Source organism: Aythya ferina (assembly GCF_964211825.1).
Source record: "Aythya ferina genome assembly, chromosome: 7".
In the NCBI taxonomy this organism is placed as follows: domain Eukaryota; kingdom Metazoa; phylum Chordata; class Aves; order Anseriformes; family Anatidae; genus Aythya; species Aythya ferina.
In genome coordinates, this window is record NC_140302.1 from 17,662,771 (window position 1) to 17,686,567 (window position 23,797).

The 23,797-nt window shown below is 44.4% G+C and overlaps 1 protein-coding gene across 5 annotated transcripts in view; it reads left to right on the forward strand.

Annotated features, from left to right (window-relative positions):
• GBF1 (golgi brefeldin A resistant guanine nucleotide exchange factor 1) overlaps positions 1–23,797 on the forward strand; it is a 105,017-nt gene that overhangs the window by 79,368 nt on the left and 1,852 nt on the right. For 4 of the 5 annotated variants that reach the window (XM_084526037.1, XM_084526033.1, XM_084526036.1 and 1 more), the window contains 28 exons: positions 157–368; positions 1,026–1,124; positions 1,544–1,738; positions 2,179–2,365; positions 3,401–3,541; positions 4,073–4,161; positions 6,785–6,987; positions 7,456–7,579; positions 7,861–7,986; positions 8,708–8,790; positions 10,382–10,618; positions 11,566–11,659; positions 13,278–13,454; positions 13,958–14,022; positions 14,147–14,270; positions 14,880–14,951; positions 16,324–16,418; positions 16,873–17,026; positions 17,250–17,472; positions 19,079–19,242; positions 19,552–19,798; positions 20,202–20,401; positions 20,857–21,007; positions 21,362–21,492; positions 22,219–22,320; positions 22,866–22,979; positions 23,196–23,373; positions 23,567–23,704. In XM_084526037.1, coding sequence (XP_084382163.1) covers positions 157–368; positions 1,026–1,124; positions 1,544–1,738; positions 2,179–2,365; positions 3,401–3,541; positions 4,073–4,161; positions 6,785–6,987; positions 7,456–7,579; positions 7,861–7,986; positions 8,708–8,790; positions 10,382–10,618; positions 11,566–11,659; positions 13,278–13,454; positions 13,958–14,022; positions 14,147–14,270; positions 14,880–14,951; positions 16,324–16,418; positions 16,873–17,026; positions 17,250–17,472; positions 19,079–19,242; positions 19,552–19,798; positions 20,202–20,401; positions 20,857–21,007; positions 21,362–21,492; positions 22,219–22,320; positions 22,866–22,979; positions 23,196–23,373; positions 23,567–23,704 — 4,125 coding nt within the window. The remainder of the gene's footprint in view (positions 1–156; positions 369–1,025; positions 1,125–1,543; positions 1,739–2,178; positions 2,366–3,400; positions 3,542–4,072; positions 4,162–6,784; positions 6,988–7,455; positions 7,580–7,860; positions 7,987–8,707; positions 8,791–10,381; positions 10,619–11,565; positions 11,660–13,277; positions 13,455–13,957; positions 14,023–14,146; positions 14,271–14,879; positions 14,952–16,323; positions 16,419–16,872; positions 17,027–17,249; positions 17,473–19,078; positions 19,243–19,551; positions 19,799–20,201; positions 20,402–20,856; positions 21,008–21,361; positions 21,493–22,218; positions 22,321–22,865; positions 22,980–23,195; positions 23,374–23,566; positions 23,705–23,797) is intronic. The other variant, XM_084526034.1, reaches the window with a different exon arrangement.

Consider the following 23,797-nt stretch of genomic DNA (forward strand, 5'->3'; position numbering starts at 1 on the left):
TCCTTTCTCCTTTCCACTATTCTGTGCCACTTTCTGCCATGAGGGTGATAAATTCTTGTTCCTTAGTTGGTCTGTAATGATGTAATTTGTAACACCTGTTAGACATCAGCAAAAGCCAAGTTGTTAAGAGTACCAATGTGTCTCGCTTTCCTTTAGGAGCCGCGCTGGTCCCCTATGGACTGCCATGTATTAGAGAACTGTTCCGCTTTCTCATCTCGCTCACCAACCCTCTTGATCGCCACAACTCCGAGGTGATGATCCACATGGGGCTGCAGCTGCTAACTGTTGCCCTGGAGTCAGCTCCCATTGCAAACTGCCAGTCCCTCCTGGGACTTGTGAAGGAAGAGTTATGCCGACACCTATTTCAAGTAAGTCTGGCTTGTGCTAACATGGGATATGGCATGGAGGAATTAGATACTAATTTGGGTCAAACAGTCTATTGGAATTCAGTATTCGGAAGTTTGACAGATCTCAGTCTTCAAAGAAGCTCTCTGCTGTATTGCAGTGAGAGTTCTGAATTGCACAAGGGAAATGGTGATGCTGCAAAAACAAAGATGTTGTCACAAGCCATTTTCTTTAGGCCAGGGCTGAGGAGAATGAAGCTGATTGGAATGAACTGGGGGATAACATTGTGTTTTGATGTAATTGATTTTGAGGTAATTATGAGTGCAAGTTGCTAGCTTAGTAAATTGGCAGAACTTTTCTAGCTATTAATTGTACAAGAGCTGTGTTGGAGGCAGTTCTTCTCCCAGGTTACTTCTCCACTGAGAGAATCTGTGGAGTTAGTTAGCAAAAGAACAAAATCACAGTAGGAAAACAGCATTACCACAAGCAGAAAGGAATCAAGTATAACCATACACACTTACAAGAGGTGAGACCAGGAGGCTGAATAAGGGATTGGTCTTGTTTTTTTACAACACCTCTGCTATGGGAAACAATGTGTGGATCTCAAGACTGGCATGGGTACTGTTGATCATAGCACCTAATGATTATCCTTTGCAATTCATAATTTTTTTTTTCTTTAGCTACTGAGCGTTGAACGGCTCAACCTGTATGCAACCTCCCTCAGGGTGTGCTTTCTTCTCTTTGAGAGCATGAGAGAGCATCTGAAATTCCAGCTGGAGGTGAGTTTTGAGTATCACTGGGTACATAGTAATAGTGCCTTGGGCTCAGTAGCTGCGTATAGCTAGGCAGTCAGAAACAGCCTGAATATCAACTTACCTTTGTATAAATGACTCAGTGGGTTATGGGTAGGCTATTTAGGACTTTTTTTTTGTTGTATAACAGTGTCTTTGAGACTGGTGCACTGCAGTCGCCCACCTTCATACCAGTTTTTCAGAATGGTAGATCCAGGTGCATTAAATGATAAAAATGTTTGAAACCTTTTTACAGCCCCCTTCAGAATGAGCCACCATTAAATATGGGATATGTCAGATCGTGTGCAAAGATGAAGTTTGCATCTGTTTCTGTAGTCCTCAAAGCTATTCACTGTCCTGCTTTCCTTTTTCTTTCCCTAAACTGAGCTACCCTGTGTTTCCGCCAGATGTACATCAAGAAACTGATGGAAATAATCACCGTGGAAAACCCAAAGATGCCATATGAAATGAAGGAGATGGCTTTGGAATCCATTGTTCAGCTGTGGAGGATTCCTAGTTTCGTGACTGAGCTCTACATCAACTACGACTGTGACTACTACTGCGCCAACCTCTTTGAGGAGCTCACCAAGCTGCTCTCCAAGGTGCTGAACCCACAGGGCTTGTCCTGCCGCCTCGCTGGGGCTGCTGACCTCCCTGCACGGGCTGGGGGCACCTGGAGGGGACAGAGCAGGGGTAGGCAGAAGGGGAAGTCTGTAAGTCAGAGCATGGTAAGCACAGAAGCAGAACTTGAGAATGGGAGTGGTTGAAAGATTTGGGGTGAGTAGTTTGTAGAGACGAAGAATGCTATTGAACATTTGGAAGCAGAGTAGAAAAGAATAACCACGAGACTAATAATGTCACAGCAAATAAACCATTAGGTATATGCTAGAAAGGTTTGTGTGGAAATTTTAGGGTGTTTTGTTGTATGCTTTAGGGTTCATGAAGCTGAAAGGGAAACATCTTTCCCCCATTAGGCGGGGGGAGAGAGAGAGAGAGAGAGAGGCATGAAAGTTGTCTGATGCTTACATGTTTTGTTTTCCAGAATGCCTTTCCAGTTTCTGGACAGCTGTATACAGTCCATCTGCTGTCTATGGAAGCATTGCTGACAGTGATAGATAGCACAGAGGCACATTGCCAGGCCAAAGTGCTGAGTAACATACATCAACAAGAAAAGGAAGTTGTCAAATCCAGCCCAGAAACCATGAACAGCACCAAAGAAACAAACAATAGTAAGATTCCATTTCTTGATGTTTTGATACTAAGCTTAGTCTTGTGCTAAACCTGTGGATCTCATTTTGGTAATTCATGTATTAAGCTCCATAAATGTGTTGTCAGTCTTCCTGTTGCATGTTTTATAACTGCACACTGGTGTTTATAACCTTGCTATCAGAGCAAGGTCTTGTACCTCATCTCTGCTCTGAATGTCAAGGAGAGAGAGTCTGCTGTTCAAGAATGACATTATGCTTCTTTCCTTTTCCAGGTCTTACCTGTTAGAGGATTTAGAAACCTCTTAAGAATAGAACACTCTTAAGCAAAAAAAAGAAAGTTCCCCCCCTTTTTTTTTTTGTTAATTTCAAAAAACAAAACATGTGATTTAAATCTTGTGTTGGTTATTGTCCAAAACAGCACATGCTTTCTCTTTTCTCTAAGGCAAGGAAATTGCCAAGCTTGTCTTTGCTTCATATGTACTTGTGAACAAGACTTTTTTTTTTTCTTTGGCCAGCAGCTTCTGTGACCTAGATTTATTTGTATCTATTTGAGCATTAGTGAGCAGAGCAGCTCTTGTACTTTGTTCTTACTGTGGAGATGAGATGAATGCCTGCCATGTTTGCTACTTTGCTGTTTATAACAATAGTGGTAGTGATGAAACTAATTTGTCTTTCATCTATTGTGTGGAGAAGTGAAGTATCAAGTTCCTGAGTTAGCACCTACAATCCCCATCCCCCAGCACCTGTTCCCTGTCCGTTCGTTTGAGCAACCAATGCGGCAGAAATAAAATTCAAAGAGATTAAAACGTGCACCTCATGGAGCCTTATATGAAGGCCATGTCAAGACTGGCAGACACAGCAGAAGGGGAGGGTATGCTGTGGAATTAATGTAGACAAAATATTGAGGGTACTGAGGAATCACAGTTACTGCAGGGAACACCCTTGAATAAACACATACTCAATTTAGACTGGTCAGTTTCTTTTTTCTCTATTGGAAGATTTTTTCTTTGGTTTATGTATTCGTGTGGCTTTTTGTATTGTTTTTAACTTCTACAGATAACGAGAGAGTGCTCAGTGAGGGAAAATCCTCCGGTGTGGTGTCAGAGCCAGGTGGGGCATGTCCTCCCACCAGTGGGTGCCTTATGGCTGACCAGATGAAGCAAGGCTGCATGGAACTGGAAGGAGGAAACGAGACAGGTAATAGTCTCTGCGGGATTCTCTGTGTGTATGTACTGAGAACGGTCCTGACGTTTGCTGGCTAGCTCTGCTATACCATAGACTGCTGTAGCTATTACGTGTTCATAATTAGAAAGAAGTATGTGGTGAATATTTGCTTTATATTTGTGCTATATAGGCCTACTAACAGTTTTCTTCTGGGAGGGGGGTAGATCTGGTGGGTCACTTTGGGGCAAAGTGTGTGAAATTCATCACAGTACTGATACTTTAAGGTAGTCAAGGCTCTTTCTGGGTAATGCAAGCAACCACAACATCCAGAAAATTAAATCTTGTGGATGTGTGAAATTGTCCAGAACAAGAAGCTACTGTGTAATTATGTTGCAGAAAATGTGGGTGGTAGTAGCTGAATAGCAGGAGTGTGATTGTCATTTGTGGGGCAGCATATTTCAACAAGACTCCATGACTGAAACTTGTGATGGGACACGATAGTGGGCTGAGTGGTACTCTGAGGATGGGGATAGGCTTGACTATAATGACAATTTGTCCTTCTAGCTGAGAAGAGTGTCCCCAAGAAGCCTACTCGATTTTCTTGCATCCTTCCAAGCCCTCAGGAACTTATGCAGATTAAGAACAAAAAGAAGGTATGATTGGGAACATACTGCAAATGGATCATTGAATGTTCTCCTTGTTTTCCATCTCATGGGGGCTTTGCATGACTGGTCATATCTCAGAAATCTTGCGTTCCAGTCTCTGCTGATAAGAATTACGTAGTCGATTACTGAAAATCCTGCTATACTTCAGGGACAGCATTGATTATTATCTGTTCTGGTTACTGAGATGCAGGAAGTGTTGGGGAAATCTTATGGTGCAATTTGTAAGCTATGTCCATCTGACTTCTGGGTGGGAAAGTTGCTGGGTCTAGTTTTAATTTATGGGGATAATTAGCAAATTACATTGAAAAGGTCAGGTTGCCTACTCTTATCAAACCTGTCAATGGGGACTATATCAAGAGGCCAGTAATAGAAGTGGCATTCTAGCTTGCTGATTCGTTTACTCCTGCGTTTGCTTTGTCGTGAGGATGACTGAAAAGATTGTCTTGATTAGACAAAGAATGACTTTGCCACAATGTTTGTTTCTTTGAGCCTTATTATTCCAAACTACACTCTTAACTCTGTACATCTCTGACCAGAGATGGTCATGTTTTCTTAACTTATTTAAACAAAAATACTGAAGGAAGCACAACAGATCCCCTGCTGCTGGCATACTAATTTGCTTTGTGATCCACTCTGGCAGTCTCTGGATCTGAATGTAATTTAAGGCATCAGTTTCTCTCCAGGAAGTTTAGTGCAGTACTGAGGAGCTCGGTTCTTTACCTACAGGGCAGTGCTGCTGTGGGATAATGCTGAGCCAAAAGGCACATCAGGGGAAGTGCTTGTCAGCACAGTCTTCAGAGGAACTACTGAGTTTTGGCATTAGCCAATTTCTAAGAAGTGAATATTGATTCAGTTACTGTTTCGTTTGTAACCTTTTGTTTTGCATTAAATTTAGTTTTCAAGGCAGCCTAGCTGTTGGATTTTGTGTGGAAGTCTGTTGTCGAGGAAGGAGCCTGTATAGTGCTTTCATTGTTCTAACCAAAAGCCTCTCTTAAGACTCCAGCTTTACTGTGTTGGAAAACAAGGTTAGGAGAAATCAAGAGCATTGCCAGCAGCTGGTCCCAGCAATGGCTGGGAGTTCCTTAAAGAAAGTTCCAGGTGCTTCTAGAAAAAGGACAGTGCCTTACACTACAGCAGAGGGCAGAAAGACATACGTAAATCTGTTAGTTTGCCCAGATGCTAAATCCTTTCCTGATGCTAAATCTGGTAATGATTTCATCCTGAGCATGTCAACAGAGCACACTAAACATTCAACTTCAGAAATGTTGATGCTGACATGGCACCAGCTTGTTCTGCTTCCTTTAACCTCTGAAGTACTGGAGGAAAAAAAATCTACTAAATAAAAGCAGAGAACAAATTATGCATTGAATGGAAAGGTTTCTTGTGTGTTTCCAAAAGCAATGCCCAGAAGCTCAGAAGCACAGGACTGACATGATTATAAATGCAGTATAAACTGCCAGCAGTCTAATTTCCTTTCGGATGGTCTTAAGAAATAAAACACGTTCTGTTGTTATGTGCTGTATAACAATAGAATACCCTCGGGGTTGTGTTACAGGATTTATTCCTGAACAAAAATGCTCTTAGTGTCATAGAGTCCCTCCAGGCCTGTCACACTGGGGCAGCACATGGGTGTTGTTTTGTTACACCCTCACTGGGTCCCTGTGTTTCAGGATCTGTGTGTTTCACTGCAACCTGAGGATGTTCACGCAGGTATGCTTGCAGGGAAGCAGAAAACAGAAGACTGGTTGCTTCTGAGTTACTGAGAACCCAGGGGAGCTAGTAGTCATGATGGTCACGAATTTAGTTCACTAGGTCATCACTAGCGGTTTGATCGTGATAGGAGCTAATGGGGAACTGACATTTATTCTGGCGCTTAGTAAAGTTCATACAGTTGTTTGTGCTTTTGGCTTTTTTGAACACCAACAGAACCTTCGGTTAACCCTTTCTCAGTCAGGTGTTTTATTACACAGACTGTGGTACTATCTAGTTTCTTAAAGTAAGAATTAGGCAGGGAAGAGTAGTTGACTTCCCTTCAAAACCAAAAATGCTCCTGTTCTTCTCTGCCTACAGATAGCCTCGCCATGCAGGAGCACCAGATGTTGTCGGGAGCATGTCTCACTTGCAGGGTGCTGTCTAGTTCTTAGGCTTTTGCAGCACTTCTTTCAGCAGCTGCATAAAAGCTGAGGATTCTTGCTGCATGTCACGCAGTGAGGTAGAGTACAAGAGCCTGGAGCCAAAGGAGACAGACAAGGACATGGAGTAGTAATGCCATTGTAGCTGGGTAGAGCTGATCTTTTCAACATGTTTGAGGTTCATCAAAGACTTTTCCTCTGCTTTGTTGAGGCTTTTGGAGTAGCAGAGCTAATTGCTCAGTGAAACTTAAAGCTTTTCAAAGATGGCAGCTCATGTGTGCTCCATTCAGTATGACTTGATACCGAATTCTTGTGATGGATACAGGTTTTCTGATCTTGGTTAGCCTTTCCCACTCACATGGTACAGTAAACTTTATCATGCTAAGGTTAATCTATTTGCTTTTGATTCAAATGTAAGAACAATTTAAAATAAGAAATTATGCACTTCAAGCTTGTAATTATGAGAATGTTGTCTTCAGCTCCTGATAACTGGCACAGAGCAGTTCAACCAAAAGCCAAAGAAAGGGATACAGTTTCTGCAGGAGAAGAACCTTCTTGCCACCCCCATTGACAACAACGAGGTGGCCAGGTGGCTACGGGAAAATCCTCGCCTGGACAAGAAGATGATTGGGGAATTTGTGAGTGACCGTAAGAACATAGACTTGCTGGAAAGCTTTGTCGGGTGAGTGTCTTTCCATATCCCTTTAATCATGAAAGGGTGAAAGCTGAGAGCTCAGTGTTAAATTAAAATGCAGTACAGCAGTAGTTCCTGGAGGCATGGGCTCTGTGTCACTTGGCTGTCTGTGTATCAATATGCCTTAACCACAGAATGATTCTATGCATCTCTTGCAAATGGGTAGCACCTTAGGTGAGTATGGTAGCGTGACACCCAAACTTCTTTCGGTAGAGGCCAGTCTCTGTGAAGACTGCAGAGATAATTATGTAGTTAATAACTTGTATAATTATCAGTGGTTCTATGTTGTTTTGCCTATTCATGGTCTTTTTCTTTGTTCCTCACCCTTCCCTCTTTACTGTCTGTTCTCTGTGACATCTGGCATTCCGATGCTGAACCAAACAAGACTGTAGTCAGTAAGCTTATCCTACCTTTCCCATTGTGTTTGTTTCTCATTGCAATTCATTATTCTTGCAGGACTTTCAGCTTCCAAGGTTTAAGGCTGGATGAAGCTTTACGACTTTATCTAGAGGCCTTCAGGTTACCAGGAGAGGCACCCGTAATCCAGAGACTGTTGGAAGCATTCACAGAACATTGGAGGGTGTGTACTTGGTGGGCAGAAAGCTCAAACACCATGTTGGACATGACAGATCAAACCGCCTGTAGAAGCTTACTGTGTCCTGCAGGCAGCAGCTGTTGTTTTGTAGGAGATAGCAGTGGCATGTAGATTTCCAGGGCGCTTTTAGGAAGCTGGAGCCAGAGCCTCGGGTTTTTTGTTTGTTCCGGAGATGATTCAGTACTGCGGGTGGGAAAATGGTTCTCTTGGTCACTGATACATCCTTGTTAATGTGGGACTGATCTGTGTATATATTTGCCTTTCAGAAATCAAATGGGTCCCCATTTGCTAATAGTGATGCCTGCTTTGCCCTGGCCTATGCAGTTATTATGCTGAACACTGACCAGCACAACCATAATGTCCGCAAGCAGAACGTCCCAATGACTCTGGAGGTGGGTATTGGCAGTGCAGGCACCTGTCTTCTCTTGTTTTGATAGAAGTACAGTATCTGATTTTATCTCAATGGCATTCTCTTTTGTTATGTTTTTGTTTTGTTTTGTTTTGTTTGTTTCTTTTTTGTTTGTTTCTTTTTTTGTTTGTTTGTTTGTTTTCTGTGTGTGTGGTTTTGTTTTGTTTTTTGTCTGTTTTTTTTTTCCTGGCATTCATAACTCATATGCAATATGCTGGTGTGCAGCACTGAGGTTGAGTACAGTTGGAGAGAAGGGCTGGGGGTGAAGGACAGTCTGAAGAAAAGCTAAGCTTAGCAGACAACGTGCCAAGTTAGTCAAGGTGCCTCTTTATTTTAACATACTGTATCCTAAGTCGTAGTAAGAATGAGAAGCTTGTTGAACTGTTGGGGGCTTTGAGAGGGGTCAAGACCTTTGAGTGTCACTGTGCTGGTACAGACCTGTCATTCTGTTGTCCAGCCTCAGCTAAGTATGTGTTCTGTTTGCTCACGCTGAAAGAATAGAGATGGGACGGGCTGCTGCACACTACCACACCACTAAGAATAGCATTGAATCTTTGAACTTTGAGGCTGCATGTTGAAGAATACAGCCAAATCTGCTCCTGGTCCCATGGAAAGCAAGTGGAGAACTGAGTGCAGCCAAGCAGTTCAAGGTGGAGATACTAGGGGAGTTGCATTGGTTTTTGTTTGTTTTTTTTTCCCCACAGGAGTTTCGGAAGAACCTGAAAGGTGTGAATGGAGGCAAAGACTTTGAACAGGACATATTGGAAGACATGTACCATGCCATCAAGTAAGAATCAACCTGTCATCTCCTTGTATACAGAGAGCAAACTAGAGTTGTTTGGCCTCCAGAGAGCACTGAAAGGAGGCTCACTGATGATGTTTGCTTCAAACCACCTTCCAGCTCCATATGGGGCTGGAGTAACAAGCCTGTCATAGTAATTGCAGTGGATTTGTATCTTTGGATTCCTGCCATGGTATTTTAATCCACAGAGCTTTAGCTAATGTTAAAAAAATACGTCTTATACCAATATGGAAAAGAATGTCTGAGTACTAGTGAAATGCTCTATCTAAGAAACCTTTGTCCTCCAGGCTAGGCCTTTAGGCTTCTTGAGAACTTTTTATGCAGTGCCAGTGCTAGCAATTCATCCCAAGGACAGCATTATTGCTCTGACATAACATATCCAGGTCTCAGTTTAATATTTCATTTCAAAAGCTTTTGAGGTTTTCATATGAAGTTGCTGTGTGCACCCAATCTCTTCTGCCACCTCTGAAGCTTTTGGCACCCTCCCAGTAATTGGGGAGAATTTCTGGCGGCTGAGGCCCTTTTGGGTGTAGACTACCTGTGGGTGGGGAGTTTCAGCAGTAGCTCAGAAACCTGCCTTATCAGTAAATCCAGACACTGCCAACTTGAAGCTGAGAGGATTACATCTCTCAGGAGACAAGATGTGACTCTGAATCTCAGCTGCTTTCAGTCTGCAGTTGCAAGCAATGGCTCATGTTGGAAGCAGGGCAGTGTGCTTGACTTCTCTCTTGAGCCCGCTTCAGGAAGGTGGGAATGCTGCCTGTACTGAATATCTAGAAATTCTTCGAGACATGACTCAAGCTTTCAAATAGAGCTCTGGTTTTGATTAGTGTCTCCCTGAGGGTGTTCTTAATGTCTTTTTAGTAGTACCTTGAGAATTTTCTTCTTATCTTTCAGTGATGTAGTGCCTCTGTTCCAGTCTATTCCCATCTATCCTCCCTTCACTGGATACTTTAGCCTTTTCAGTATGTTTGATGGCTAAAACGATTGATACATCATTCCAGAATTGCTCAAAGAGATGGCCACAGTGTCATAGTTGAGACTGGGGGACAGTTTGTTTGTGGGGGACAGTTTTTTTGGGGGGGAAGAGATAAGACTGTAATTTGTACATAATAATGCATATAAATACTTGCATTATTCTTATACATAGATGCTCATGCCTACTTTGACTGCAGTGGTATAACAGTTTTTTATTTGAGAATAATGAGATGTGCTGAGTGCTCTAAGGGGGTGAGGGGTGAAGCTGTGCTAGTGTGCTGTCCAAAGTTTTCCATCATTTAACTCTAGTAGATATTGTATTTTCCACCTGTAGTATTAGGTAGCTGCTGCTTCAGCAGTTACCTTACACAGTAGTTACTAAGTGCTCCTGAGAGACACTGCACTTTATATCAAAGGTATTGGAGAGAGGGGCAAGGGAAGCAGACAGACCTCGGAAAAGAGAATGTTTCAGGAGCTGGCAAAATCACTTCAGAGTAGGTATCACTTAGCTTTGGGACCATGTAGCAAAAGGCACTGTGTAAATGTTAGGTTTGGCTCAGAATTAAAAATTCAACCTTTCTGCCTGCCTTCCTTGTAGAAATGATGAGATAGTGATGCCAGAAGAACAGACGGGCCTGGTGAAGGAAAACTATATCTGGAATGTCCTGCTACATCGTGGTGCCACTGATGAGGGAATATTTCTCCATGTGCCTCCTGGAAGCTATGATCATGATCTCTTTACCATGACATGGGGGCCAACCATTGCAGCACTTTCTTATGTTTTTGACAAGAGCTTAGAAGAAACAATCATCCAGAAGGCTATCTCTGGTTTCAGGTAACTCCTGCATTCATGAAACCCGGAAAAGTTAGTGTGACCATTGCCTCACATCTGCCTGCTAGGCAGGTTGCAGTGAATACCATCTGTTACAAGCAATTGAAGAGCTTTTTATTGTGACCTACACTCTTCCAGTTTTCTAGCATTAGTATTGATTCATCCTCCCATCTCTTCCTTTCTTGGTGTCACTCACTGTTTGGTTTGACTGCTATATTATAATAAATCAAAGTGCTTTGGTTTATGTATTTTTAAATTCCAGTGTAATTACATTTGAAAGACTTGCTGACATAGCTGTAGTGCTTAGAAGTGAGCAGAAAATATCACTCCTACCTTGCACAGTGATGTTGACAAAATCCTTGTATATTGGTAAAACCTGTGTATGAGGCCATAGCCGTGGCTGGATGAGATGCCTTTTTTTTTTTTCTCTTTTCTTCTTTCGTATTTTTTTAAATTTCCCAGACGATCAGTATTTTAAAATCTTGCTATCTGTGAGAAACTGTTTTGTAATGATCTCTGATCATACTTGCATTTAGACCAAACCATGCCTGAAGTGCAGCTTTAAAGCTCTGTTAATATGCTACTGTAGCCGTGATCTCTTGGAAACTAAACCTTCAACACTACTGCAAATGTCAGCAACTTTTTATGTCAAGACATTAAATGAGGTGTATTGGCTCAGCTGCAGCTGGTACGTCTGTTTGGACTTTCTTCTTGAAAGTGATCCTTGCATCATCACACATGAATATCAGTTCCAAGATCTGAGGATGATTGTGATTATCTGCTGTAAGAGTAGACTGTATACATGAGTAGACTTTATACATTTATATTATGAGTGTGTGGAGAGGAAGGTTTAAAACATCAACAGAGAGGTATCTGATTTGCTGTCCTGTAGAGAGACTTCTCTCTGCCAAGTTATTACATTCTCTTCTGTTTTCTTCTTCTTCCTCCAGGAAATGTGCAATGATTTCTGCTCACTATGGCCTTAGTGATGTATTTGACAATCTCATAATTTCTCTCTGCAAGTTTACAGCCCTCAGCAGCGAGGTAAGTTGCAAGGAGGGAAAAGAAGTATGGCTTCCAGTATGTTGGAGCTCTCTTCCTCATCAGGCATCAGACTGTTTTTTGATAGATAGTGTGTGGGGACCATGCTTTGTGCTAAGATGGCAGCAATTCCTTTCTAAGGTCAGAACTTGCAAAGAAACCCACAGCATTGTTCTGAGAACTTGTGCAAGATCCACATGAGCAGAATAGAACTGCAAAATAACCACCAGCACCACACACACCACCAAAAAAAAAAAAAAAAAAAAAAAAAGGCAGGGGCTGGAAGAAGATCACTCAAGACTGAAAGCATGGGTCTAAAATGACCAAGACAAATAAGTGATCTTTGAAATCCCTTAAAGGGATATCTGAAAAAGAACAGTCCTACAAATTAGTCCAGTTAATGTAATTAGGCTGTTCTAAAATCATACATTCTTTTTATTGGGAAATTGTGTTGTCTGGCCTGGCTGTTTTATATCGCTTGCATCTTGGCATGGGTAGCAGTGAAAGAGTACCAGATTGATGATTAGAAGACAAAAAAAAAGCGATGGGGTTGCTTTAGATTCCCCTTCTTCTGCAGCTCACAACAGTAGAGATGCAATACTTAATCTTCTCTCCGAGCATACCAAACCTTGATAACACAAGCCATGTCTGCCATGAAACAACTGTTTGATGCAGATTTACACAGTAGAAGCAGCTACACCAAGCCCTCAGTGGCACCAGCTATTGCCAGCTGCATCACATCTAGTTGGGAGACTGGAATCTAGAGCAGTCCTAGGTCTGTGTAAATTAAGAAAATGTGTCTTTTGGTGATGTTGTAGAATCAGGGAATTCTGGATTTGAAGAGAGCTTGGGAGTTCTTATCTTTGGCTGGATTCCAACCACACCAATTACTTTCTGCTGCCCTAAATTCCTATAGGGCTTGGAGACAGTAGTGGAATATGACAACTGAACAAATATTTGAGACAGTCTGGTGGAAGGGGAGAAGGAGGGTCCTTTTTCAGGGGTTGAGGAGACAAAACAGAAAGCAACTGTTAGAAAGCAAGAGAGGAACAGCAAAGTGTCATTTAACTGCGATTTGTTTCCTGGGACAAATCACCCTGGTGATCAGGTATCCTCTCTGAGCGCTGCAATTGCTGTGCATGTTTTGGATGAAAAAAGAGGAATAGAAAGGAATCTGGAGGGGATTAACTTGCTGGTAACTAGTGGTAAGACTAACTTTTTAAATCAGTAGGAGTTTTGGATATAGTTTGCACCTCTAATGATAATGATTGCCTCCAGGCAAGTGATGATACTTTTTGTAGAAGGCTTTGATCCTGGAATGAGTTCCTATAGCCCAATAAATTAACATCAGTGAGTTTTCAGCAAGCACTTCCAAAATGCTCTGTATCACTGCTGTTCTTGAAGAGCTTATGTCTGAGTGCCTTAGTGATTCAGCTTGTGTCAGGTAAGCCACCTTGTCTTTGTTGTTGTGCAAAGCAAAAGTAAGCTGAGGAGTTAGTTATCCACAGCCCTGTACAAAGAATTGTTGTCTTTTCTGTAGCCAAATCTGAACAGTCTGCCCTAATTTCTGTTGAAAGAGAAACATCTCTTGCTGACTACCACCCCCTCTTCTTTCCTGCAGTCTATTGAGAACCTGCCGACTGTTTTTGGAAGTAATCCCAAGGCCCATATTGCAGCAAAGACTGTGTTTCATTTGGCCCATCGCCACGGTGACATTCTGCGGGAGGGCTGGAAAAACATCATGGAGGCCATGCTTCAGCTTTTCCGAGCAGAACTGCTGCCCAAGGCCATGGTGGAGGTAATAATAGCCAGCTCGTGGGTAATTGAAGACTCGGGGAGTGGGAAGCTGGCTTTTCAGAGAACCAGCTCAGAGAGGAGGAGCTCTCTCTTGCAAAGGCCTGGGTTTGGTAAAGTGTGTGCTGAGCTAGAAAGCCGTCAAATCATATAATGTTCAAGTTACACACAGGCTTGTTTTGCAGTGTTTCATTTTTTCTCATTTTACCTTTTTATGGTATTTGAGAGATTCCAGTATTTGCTTTACTTGACCAAATTTTGAATGTTGTATGGAAGAGGGACACGCTGTAGGCATGAAGTATTCAAGTACAGCATTTGCATTGGCAGATGGGGGAGAGGAGTCATTGTACAGGTAGGGGTTGAAGAGCTGAGGTTGGCTGGCCACAGGTAGATGGTTGAGTGTGGTGTTACATCACCAAGTGAAGCATTACAGGGGTAACAAAAACAGAAAACAAACTACATAGCAGTAGGCAACTGAATGTATACATCTTCTGGTCTGTCTTCCAGGTTGAAGACTTTGTGGATCCCAATGGCAAAATCTACCTGCAGCGTGAGGAGACACCATCTAACCGGTGAGTGGTGCAGGTAGCTCAGGCAGTCGTCTTTTTGTTTTCTCCCTCAATGCTGGAGGAATAATACTGCATGATTTTTCGTTTTGTTTTTTTTTCACTGATGCTGGTGTCTTTCAATTTGCAGTGGTGAATCTACAGTGCTGAGTTTTGTTAGTTGGCTCACCCTTAGTGGGACGGAGCAATCTGGTATGAGAGGGCCATCTACGGAGACACAGGAGGCAAAACGAGCAGCTCTTGAATGCATAAAGGTAATGTACAGGCTGTAAAAGAACAAGCTTTTGTTTGTGGTGACAATGCTGTGTGGATAACAGGCAACAGAAGCATTAAATATGCATGCTTCTGGGCAGTAGGGCAGGTTCCAGAGGACTTGGAAATTACAAGAAACTACAAAGGAGTGTAATTGTATTGCCTGCTAAAGGGTCTTATGTGCTGTGCTGTACAAACATGCTAACATAAAAATAGGAACAATTTCACACAAGAAACTGGGATCTGCCCTTGGCGTCTTATTCTGATAATTAAGTACAAATGTATAAACTCTCAAATAACTAATCTTTTCCAAGAGAGTCTGAAAGCATATGTTGCCAACAAAATCTGAGTGGGGGGTTGACCGGGCTGTGGACAAAGGCTTCTTTTTAAGGGGCAAAGAGTTATCTGTTAAAATATGTCTAGCACAGATCAGGTCTGATAGGGGTAATTGCTATACAGGTGGTGAGCTAGCTGGTGGCAGTTTTCCTTCAGGTAATTGTGTTGAAGTCATTCTCAATACCTATTGTGGGAGCAAGTTGTGGTTTTGGAGGATCTGTTTGTATGCCTTCCACATTCTCTAGACTTACCATCCCCTTTTCTATCTTTTGCAGCAATGTGATCCTGAGAAATTGATCACAGAAAGCAAATTCCTCCAACTCGAATCCCTCCAGGAGCTGATGAAGGTGAGAAAGATACCGGGCAAAGGACTGGACTGGTGGTGGAGCAAGTATGCTGTGAGCAATCGTGGATGTGTGCTGTGTACTCACATAGCTCTTCTGGCCTCAGGATGTCTTGAGCCTATTTTGGATATGAAACCAGCCTTTAGTTTGGTTTTTACATGTAACTTCTCTGCAGGCAGACACAATTTCTTTAGCAGCAGCAGGAGACATTAAATTGTGGAATGCATTCTGAAAGTCTTCAGAAGATTACAGGAAGTGTTTGAAAGTATTTGTAGCTCTATGTAGGAACTGAAACCGTGAGCTGTGCTTTTTCACACCTTTTCTGGTGTGCTGTGTGCCTAATGAGAACATTGTAAAAGGCCAGTTTAGAGACAAGAGTTGATCAGAAATATTTGACTGTGTGCCCTTAGGTAGAGTGATACCTGGCTGTGGTGGGAGACATAACAAGGCTGGGCTTACTAGCCTTTGGGCTAGACAAGCTCGTCTCCCTGGGGGAGGACGGTAGTAACTGGTAGTAACTCCTCAGGTTGTTGTGGAGTTTGAGACCACTCCAGAGTGTGGAACAAATGTGCCAGCTGCTCACTGGAAGCCTGATGATGTGTAGCAGAGAAAACACTTCCAAAAGCAAATAGCACAGTGCAACCCCTGCAGTGATGCTGTGCGGGCTAGCAGTGTGTGCTCCCTGATTCTATGGTTCCGCCACGCCACTGCGCTTGCAGTTCACTAGCTTCATTCGTGACACTACTGGGACTTGTACTAAAAGAAAGGAAAGATTTATTTATCAAGGTGTTCTTCAGAGGTTCAGAACAATAGGTCCTAAGTTTTAAAATAAAAATGACAAATAAGTAAAACCCAAAGAATGGTACTTAAAACAGCTTAACTGGAACTTCTTGCTTGGATTGCGCAACGACCAGTGTGTTGCTGGCCCACCTGGGGAAGTAGTGACTGAGTTTTCATGTGCTATCTCAGAACATTTTGCTCTTACTCCTATTACGTCAGGAATTCTCCCTTCATAGGCAAGTTGATGGCTTGAGAGGAACACCTCCAGTATTAGTAGTCGTTCCTGCATATGTCTACCTTTTCTGTGTTTCACATATGCTTAGCAAGAAGCTGCTGGCTTTCAGAAGTCTTCCCACCCGAGAGACTTTGTCAGAGTTTAATATTAATTAAGTTAATATTACATCTTGCATAATAAAATAGGATTTCCCATATACTTAGCTTGACCAGTGACCTCCAATGCATTTTTGATGGGCTGTGCATGACCTCCCCAGATACCAGAGTGCTGTTTTGCCCAGACTTGAAGCATTCTGTTGGTCCTCACTGATCCTCCTGTTATGAGGAGCTGCAAGTCACAAATGTTTCTTGGCTTTTCTAGGCTCTAATCTCTGTGACTCCTGATGAGGAGACATATGACGAAGAGGATGCTGCCTTCTGCTTGGAGATGCTTCTGAGAATTGTGCTAGAGAATAGGTATGACCTTGAAATACATTCAGATTCACTGTAAATGTCCCTGCTTTACTGCAGCTGCTGCCTGGGTCTAGGGAATGAGTTCCTTATGTGCTTGATTTGCCAACTGAAGCAGCATGTGGCTGTAATTTCAGGGCTTAGCAATTCTATCCTAGCATATGCAAACGTAGGTACTATTCACCCATGAATTACTGCGTGATATCCTGAGATATGGAGAACATAAACTGAACTCTGGAGGGAGAATTCTCCCACCTGATTGCTTTGAGCATAATGAAGTAAATAAGAAACTTCACAGCTTCGTTGTTTCTGTGTGCTTGTTCGTATATCTCTCTGCTGGAGCTTTTCATTAAAGTGATGAAGTAGGAGGTTGTGAGGAGTTCTGGGGGAAGAAATAGCTGGATTCTGCTTGTCTCATCTCCTTTCACCCTACCCTTTCCCTCTTCCTTGTTGTGGCTAGGGACCGTGTGACGTGTGTCTGGCAAACCGTCCGAGACCACCTCTATCATCTCTGTGTCCATGCGATGGAGTTCTGCTTCTTGGTGGAGAGGGCAGTGGTGGGGCTGCTGAGGCTGGCAATTCGGCTCCTTCGTCGGGAAGAAATCAGTGCCCAGGTAAGGGATTTTTTGAAGGTCAGTTGCTGTTTGTTTTTTTTTTGGCTATGCCTGGCAAAACAGGAAAGCAGTCGCTGTTGGACGGACACGTATTTAGCCTGTCCGTTCTGCAGGTAACAACAAACAGCACTCACAAGTAGCCCTGAATAAGTGACGTGGACTTAGCTGGAGAAGGGAGTGTAAACAATAGGATCTGTTGTTCTTTGTCTCCTTCTGTGGCTAGGTTCTCCTCTCATTACGTATCCTGCTCATGATGAAGCCAAATGTGTTGTGCAGAGTTAGCCATGAGGTTGCCTATGGCCTCCATGAGCTGCTGAAGACCAACGCTGCCAATATTCACTCTGGGGATGACTGGTACACGCTCTTCACCCTCCTGGAGTGTATTGGGTCTGGGGTGAAGCCGCCTGCAGCCCTGCAGGTTACAGCAAGGGCAGATAACGACACAGGTAAGACAGGCCAGCTTTTGCTAGGAAATCTGATGCCTGCCTGCCAGATAAGCAGCTGCTTCCTCAAGCTTTTCAATTAGCAAAGGGGACTGCAAGAAAACAAAGCTGATATTAAACTACATTAGGAAGATTAAAGACCAGCACCTGCTGTTCACTCCTACCCCATGGTCTGTCCCTGTCTATACTCTGCCATCTCTTCATACTCCGAGCAGCAGTCCAGGTGCTAGTCCCTGGGGGAGCAGTGGGAGGAAAACTGATAGCGGTTGTAGCAGCCCTAGAAGGTCTTTGCTCTGCCCCAAGGAACGTTTTCTGGTGCTTGTGGTCTGGTGCCATGGCTAATACAGACTTAATCTCTCATCTGGGTGTGTAATGTAAACCCAGCTGTTGTTCCTGTTTTATGGGACTGATTCCTTTCTGTCCCTTCTTTTAAGGATCTTGTAAATGGAATTGTTATTTAAACTTCTATTTCCAAATCCAGTTGTGTTCAGAGTGCCTGAGTCATGCCCGCAAGACCAACCCAATGTTTTCCACTTCTCTCGACTGTGCTAGAGGACTGTCTTTTCAGCAAACTGTTCCCATTCCACTTCAGCCAGCTGGCAGTGTATTTGAGGCTGACAGATTCAGACTTTTAAAGCAAACATCAAAAAAAGAACTTTCCTAGAAGACTTTGTTTTCTTCACTGCTTTTTCTAGAACTTCCTTGCTAAGTCCTGATGCATTATGCTAAACAGCTTGGGAAAACCTGATCTTACAAAATCCCTGTGGCCTTTGCCTTCTGGGGCTAATCCTAGGTTGTGTTCTCCCAGCTCTTTTTTACTGCTTCTGTCTTTGCTGCTTGAGCAAACTACTTGCCTGTGACACCTTGCAAATCAAAGCATTTACCTCCTGAAAGCGTTTGGTACGTTGTATTCACAGCAAGTCTTTCTCTGTGCTGGTTGTGTTTCTAGATAATGTTGAATGATCAAGAAAATATTTTTTTTTCTGAAAACAACATTAATGTCAGTGCCTTAAATTTGGCCCTTGCAAGGATTTTGGTGTTTTGAACATGTGAATTTTAAAGTTATCCTGAAGTTCAGAACAGGTACATCTGACAGGTGTGGAACAAGCTAAAGTGGATTGTTGTCTGTGAGAAATACTTTACCCGTATTAGCGTGGAGCTGCCTGCCTGACCTCAGGCATGTGAGCTGTGTCATTCTGTATTGCACTTCAGGAGTTGCTTTGGCTGAACCTAGCACCTCCAGTAGTTCTTAAAACGTGTGGTACATCTGATTCTCCCTCCAGGCCCAAAGCATTGGACTCTGCCCTTTTAAATCCACGGTCAAGTTGACAAGCAACTCAGTAGAGAATGAGGAGTCCCCTTCCTCTGAAGGGGAAAGCCAAGTATATCTACAGGGAAGAAACATTGCCCAAGATTTGTGTTTCCTGTTGTCTCCTGTGCATGTTCCTATCACAGTTGTTCATTCCCAGGAGGAGAGCCCTGGCCCAGATTCTTGGAGGGCCCACGGGTGGTTGTGATCTGATCTGGTGGTGATCTGGATTGCTTCTCCCTTACCCACAGCTGCTCTTCCAAGTTCATTCTCTCAAAACCCATACCTTTTGTCTTCAAGGTGCACAGTCGGACAGTGAGGTCTCCTCCTCCTATCATCCAAGTGACATGAGCCTGGATCGTGGCTACACCTCTGACTCGGAGGTGTACACAGACCATGGGAAGCCAGGCAAGATGCACCGCTCAGTGACAGATGTGGATATGATGAACAGCGGCTGGCTAGTGGTGAGAAACCAAGGGGCTTCTGGTGCCTGCCATGGCTTTGAGAAGAGTGTGTGGTAGAGAGATAAAGAGTAAGACAGTAGAAAATACAGCTAAGTGGTGTGAAGTGTAAAGGGAGGTGAGTGTAAAGGGAGGATGGGGAGGAGATGCAGCCAGAGCAGAAAGCTAGCAGGCAAATGTGGATGAAAGGGAAAAGGGTGCTACAGAATTGACATTACCTGTTCATTTCAGAAGAAAGGCCCTTTTGGCAAGCGCATGAGGTGCTGCTTATTACACTAACCTTTCCTAATGCCCTCTTGCTGTGCCCTGCAGGTGGGGAAAGATGACATTGACACCTCCAAACCCAGTGCTGGGCTCAATAGGCTGGGGCCATCTCCTCTCGTCAACCAGTACAGCCTGACTGTGGGGCTGGATTTGGGCCCGCATGACACAAAATCTCTCATGAAGTGTGTGGAGTCTCTGTCTTTCATCGTGCGAGATGCTGCCCATGTGACACCCGAGAACTTCGAGCTCTGTGTCAAAACCATCCGCATCTTTGTGGAGGCGAGCTTGAATGGGGGTAAGATGGCCTTTGATTTGATTTGGGGTGGCCAGGCAGCGTGAAGGGAAGGGTGAAATGCTGTTGGGGAATGAGTCCCCAGCCCCCAGAAAATGTTCTGCTGTGAGAAAAGTTTCCTGGCTCCTGCTGACAGCAGGGACTGCATTCTTGTCCCTGTCACTGGGATATTGGGGAGACCTGCAGCTGATGTGAAGGTAGCAGGATCAGCAGGAGTCGTGACTTCCTGTTGTTGCAGAATGCTCTTTCTGAAGGGCACTGGGAACCTCTTAAAGTGGGTGGCTGTCATTTCACAGGACAGAACCCTCCACGGGGGATATCGAAAGGTGGCTGCTGCATGCACTGAATGGTAGAACCTTCTGTGGTGGAGTGTGTATATGGTATGTTGCCACCTTTCACTTTTTAGGCTACAAGTCCCAGGAGAAGAGGGGAAAGAGCCACAGGCACGATAGTAAATCCAGTCGGTTAAAAAAAAAGCCGAAGGAGAGCTCCACACGGCGGTCACGGGTCTTGAGCCAGCACCAGGCCCACACGCACAGTGATGAGGACGAGGATGAGAGCATCCCTGCCAGCTACCACACTGTGTCTTTACAGGTTAGTCAGGACGTAAGTATAGCAAGGATTTCCTCCTCTCCTTTCCCATACTCAGGGCCTTGTTAAGGAGTCGCTGGGATCTTTCAGGAGGGGAAGGGAGGCTGCATCCTGGGTTAGTGGACACTGAATAGCGAAAGGTAGGTCTGGTGGCAGTGTGTAGCTCTGCAGTGAGAGGGGAAGACTGCAGTTTGGGCAGGCAAAAGCAGAATAGCAGTGGAAAGCCAGGAGGGTGGGTGCCTGGAACTGAGTCACTGTAGAAGGTATGATAAATGTGGAACAAGGCCATTTGGAGATGAGAGGTTCCCGTGGGAGATAGTGTGGAGTCTGACAGGGCATGTGAGCTTGTGGAGAGAGGAGAGCCCACAAAAAAGAGATCCTCTGAGCATTGGTTTGAGGAAGAGTAGAGACCAGGTTTTATTGAGGAATTTAAGTACCGTGTGTTGCTTAATGTGATGCTTGACTTGCAGCTCCTGGACCTCATGCACACCTTGCACACGCGAGCTGCTACCATCTACAGCTCCTGGGCAGAGGAGCAACGCCATCTAGAGCCTGCAGGGAGGAAAATCGAAGCAGATTCCCGAACATTGTGGTCCAACTGCTGGTGTCCTTTGCTACAGGGTAAAGTCATCCCCTTGTGATGAGAGTGAGCAAAGAGACTTCCAATATAAGGCTGCACTCAGGACATTTGAGGAGCCAGGAGTTAACTGCAGAAAGCAGGCAGAGGCTGTTTTTAGGGTCTGCTGTAATTGGATTAAGAACTTGGGTCAGATTCAGGAAGGTATCTTTAGCATGAGTTAGCTGCCAGTTTACTTCTCCACCTGACAGTAGAGTCCAAGTCTGTGACCTGGAACACGTATAATCCTTCCCCCTGCCCCAGAGTGTTTGGTCTTCATTAACCTTTTCACCTTAGGCTGGGGGAGTGGGAATGAGACACTTTCTCTGTGGGCTCTACACTGGATCCTTCTCTTGCAGGTATTGCCTGGCTGTGCTGTGATGCCCGACGTCAGGTACGGATGCAGGCACTCACTTACTTGCAGCGGGCCCTCCTGGTACATGACCTGCAGGCCCTGGATGCCCTGGAGTGGGAGTCCTGCTTCAACAAGGTAACCTCCTGGCAGGGTTGGGCATGCAGGACAGTGCTGTCATGAAGAGCAAGCTCTGTAGGATTGGCAGAATGGTGTCCTACTTCATCACCATCTTGTTGAGCAGTCTGTTCACTGTAACAGACAAGTCTTTCCCTACTTTGCTCCTGTGAAAAGTTCTCTTGGCTTAGGCTTCTGATAGAACCTCTTGGAAATCAGTCCACACACTTAATAGAATCACAGAATCATAGAATAGTCGGGGAAGGAAGGAATCCTAAAGATCACCTAATTCCACCCCTCTGATGTGGACAGGGACACCTTCCACTAGATCGTGTTGCTCAAAGCCCTGTTCAGCCTGACCGTGAATACCTCCAGGGATGGGGCATCCACAGCTTCTTTGGGCAACCTGTTCCAGTTCCTCACCATCTTCATAGTAAAGAATTTCTTCCTTATATCAAATCTAAATATACCCTCTTTTAGTTTAAAGCCATTACTCATCCTATCACTACAGTCCCTGATAAAGAGCCCCCCCCCAGCTTTCCTGCAGGCCCCCTTTAGGCGTTAGAAAGATGTTATAAGGTCTCCCCGGAGCCTTCTCTTCTCCAGGCTGAAGTTTCCATCCCTAACTGCTTCTCCCACGCTCTTTGTCTAGAAGCCAGTCCCAAAAGTTATCTCCTCATTTAAGGTTTCTCATGAAAATCTCATCAATCGTTTTTCAACTAAAAATACTAGTGTCTGATCCAACAGGTGCTGTTTCCTCTGCTAACCAAGCTCCTCGAGAACATCAGTCCAGCTGATGTCGGTGGGATGGAAGAGACTAGGATGAGAGCCTCAACACTACTCTCCAAGGTGAGCTTGCTTCTGCTGTCTGAAAGCTCAAGGGAGAGCATGTGCATCAAGAGGACCAAACTGTTTCTCAGCATCTCCGACCTGGACGGGTGGCATTTTGCTAGTCTGATGGTCATCAGTGCTGCGCATCTCCACCACCTTCTCCTGCTGGGACTTGCCTTCTTTCCAGAACTGTCTCCATGATTCTGGGCTTCAGAAAAGCTGTCAGGAAGGAGTTGGTGACTTTACGAACAATGAAGTATTTCAGCTCAACATTAGTTGAAGGCAGTCTGTTCCAGTGGTGGAATGATGCATGTTGAAAGTAGAAGCCAGAAGGGCTGGAAGAACTGGTGATTTAGACTTGAGTGGTCTCAGGCAACAGAGACAAGACCCACTCCTCCGCTTATGCAGCTCAGAAAGGAGGCCCCTGGCATCCTTGGGTTTGGCCTGTGCATGCTCCTGGCCTACAACAAGGAGGGGGAATTTTGGATTTGCGCAATAAGCTTGTCAAGCCTTGAGCAGCAGCCCTGATACTGCTTGTTGACAGTAGTTGTGTTCTTTTCTAGGTGTTCCTACAGCATCTTTCCCCGTTGCTCTCGCTGACCACTTTTGCTGCCCTGTGGCTGACAATCCTGGACTTCATGGACAAATACATGCATGCTGGCTCCAGTGACTTACTGGTAAGGTGCTGAAAGTGATGCTGCAGCACTTTGAGCAACCATTCATGGACTTTAACCTTTTAAGTCTTTTTTTTAGCCTTTTAACCCTTCCAAAACCATTTTGTTCCATGGTGTCTCCCTTTGGCCTGTTTCCATTGTGGCCCATCAGCTGTTTTGGGCCCTTCTTCATTCCTTTATGTCCCACCTCTGTGTCCTGAGGAGTGTCTCTGATTACAGCTGGAGGCCATCCCAGAATCTCTGAAGAATATGCTGCTTGTAATGGATACGGCTGGGATATTCCACAGTGCTGACTCACGGACGGGATACTCGGATCTCTGGGAGATCACCTGGGAGCGGATTGACTGCTTCTTACCTAGGCTTCGAGATGAGCTCTTCAAACAGACAGTCATCCAAGGTACAAGGGGATGAGAAACGTTAAAAGACAGGTCTTGGGCCCAGCGCCTGCACCTTGTGGAACCTAGCTGCCCTAGTGCCTGGATGGTGCTGAGATGATAGGGGCAGAGCTTGGCATGAGGAGGACAAATGGAGGGTAGGCAAAAGGAGGGAGCAGGCTGGTGTGTGCTCTCACTGTTTGTTTGTTTTCCTAGATCCCGTCCCCAGCGTACCAATGGAGCAACATCCTCAGAAATCGATAGCATCTGCCCTGCCCCCTTCTCCTGTGGGGGATGTGAGGTCAGCCACCCACGCAGGACCTTTGGAGAAGCCCTGTGAAATGGGTGCCACTGGTGAGTCCATAGATTTGTTTTTCCTTGCTTTAGCATGATCTAGAGGGGCCAGTTGTCTTGTGCTGTTGATCCTGCTTCTAAATGGGTTGGTTG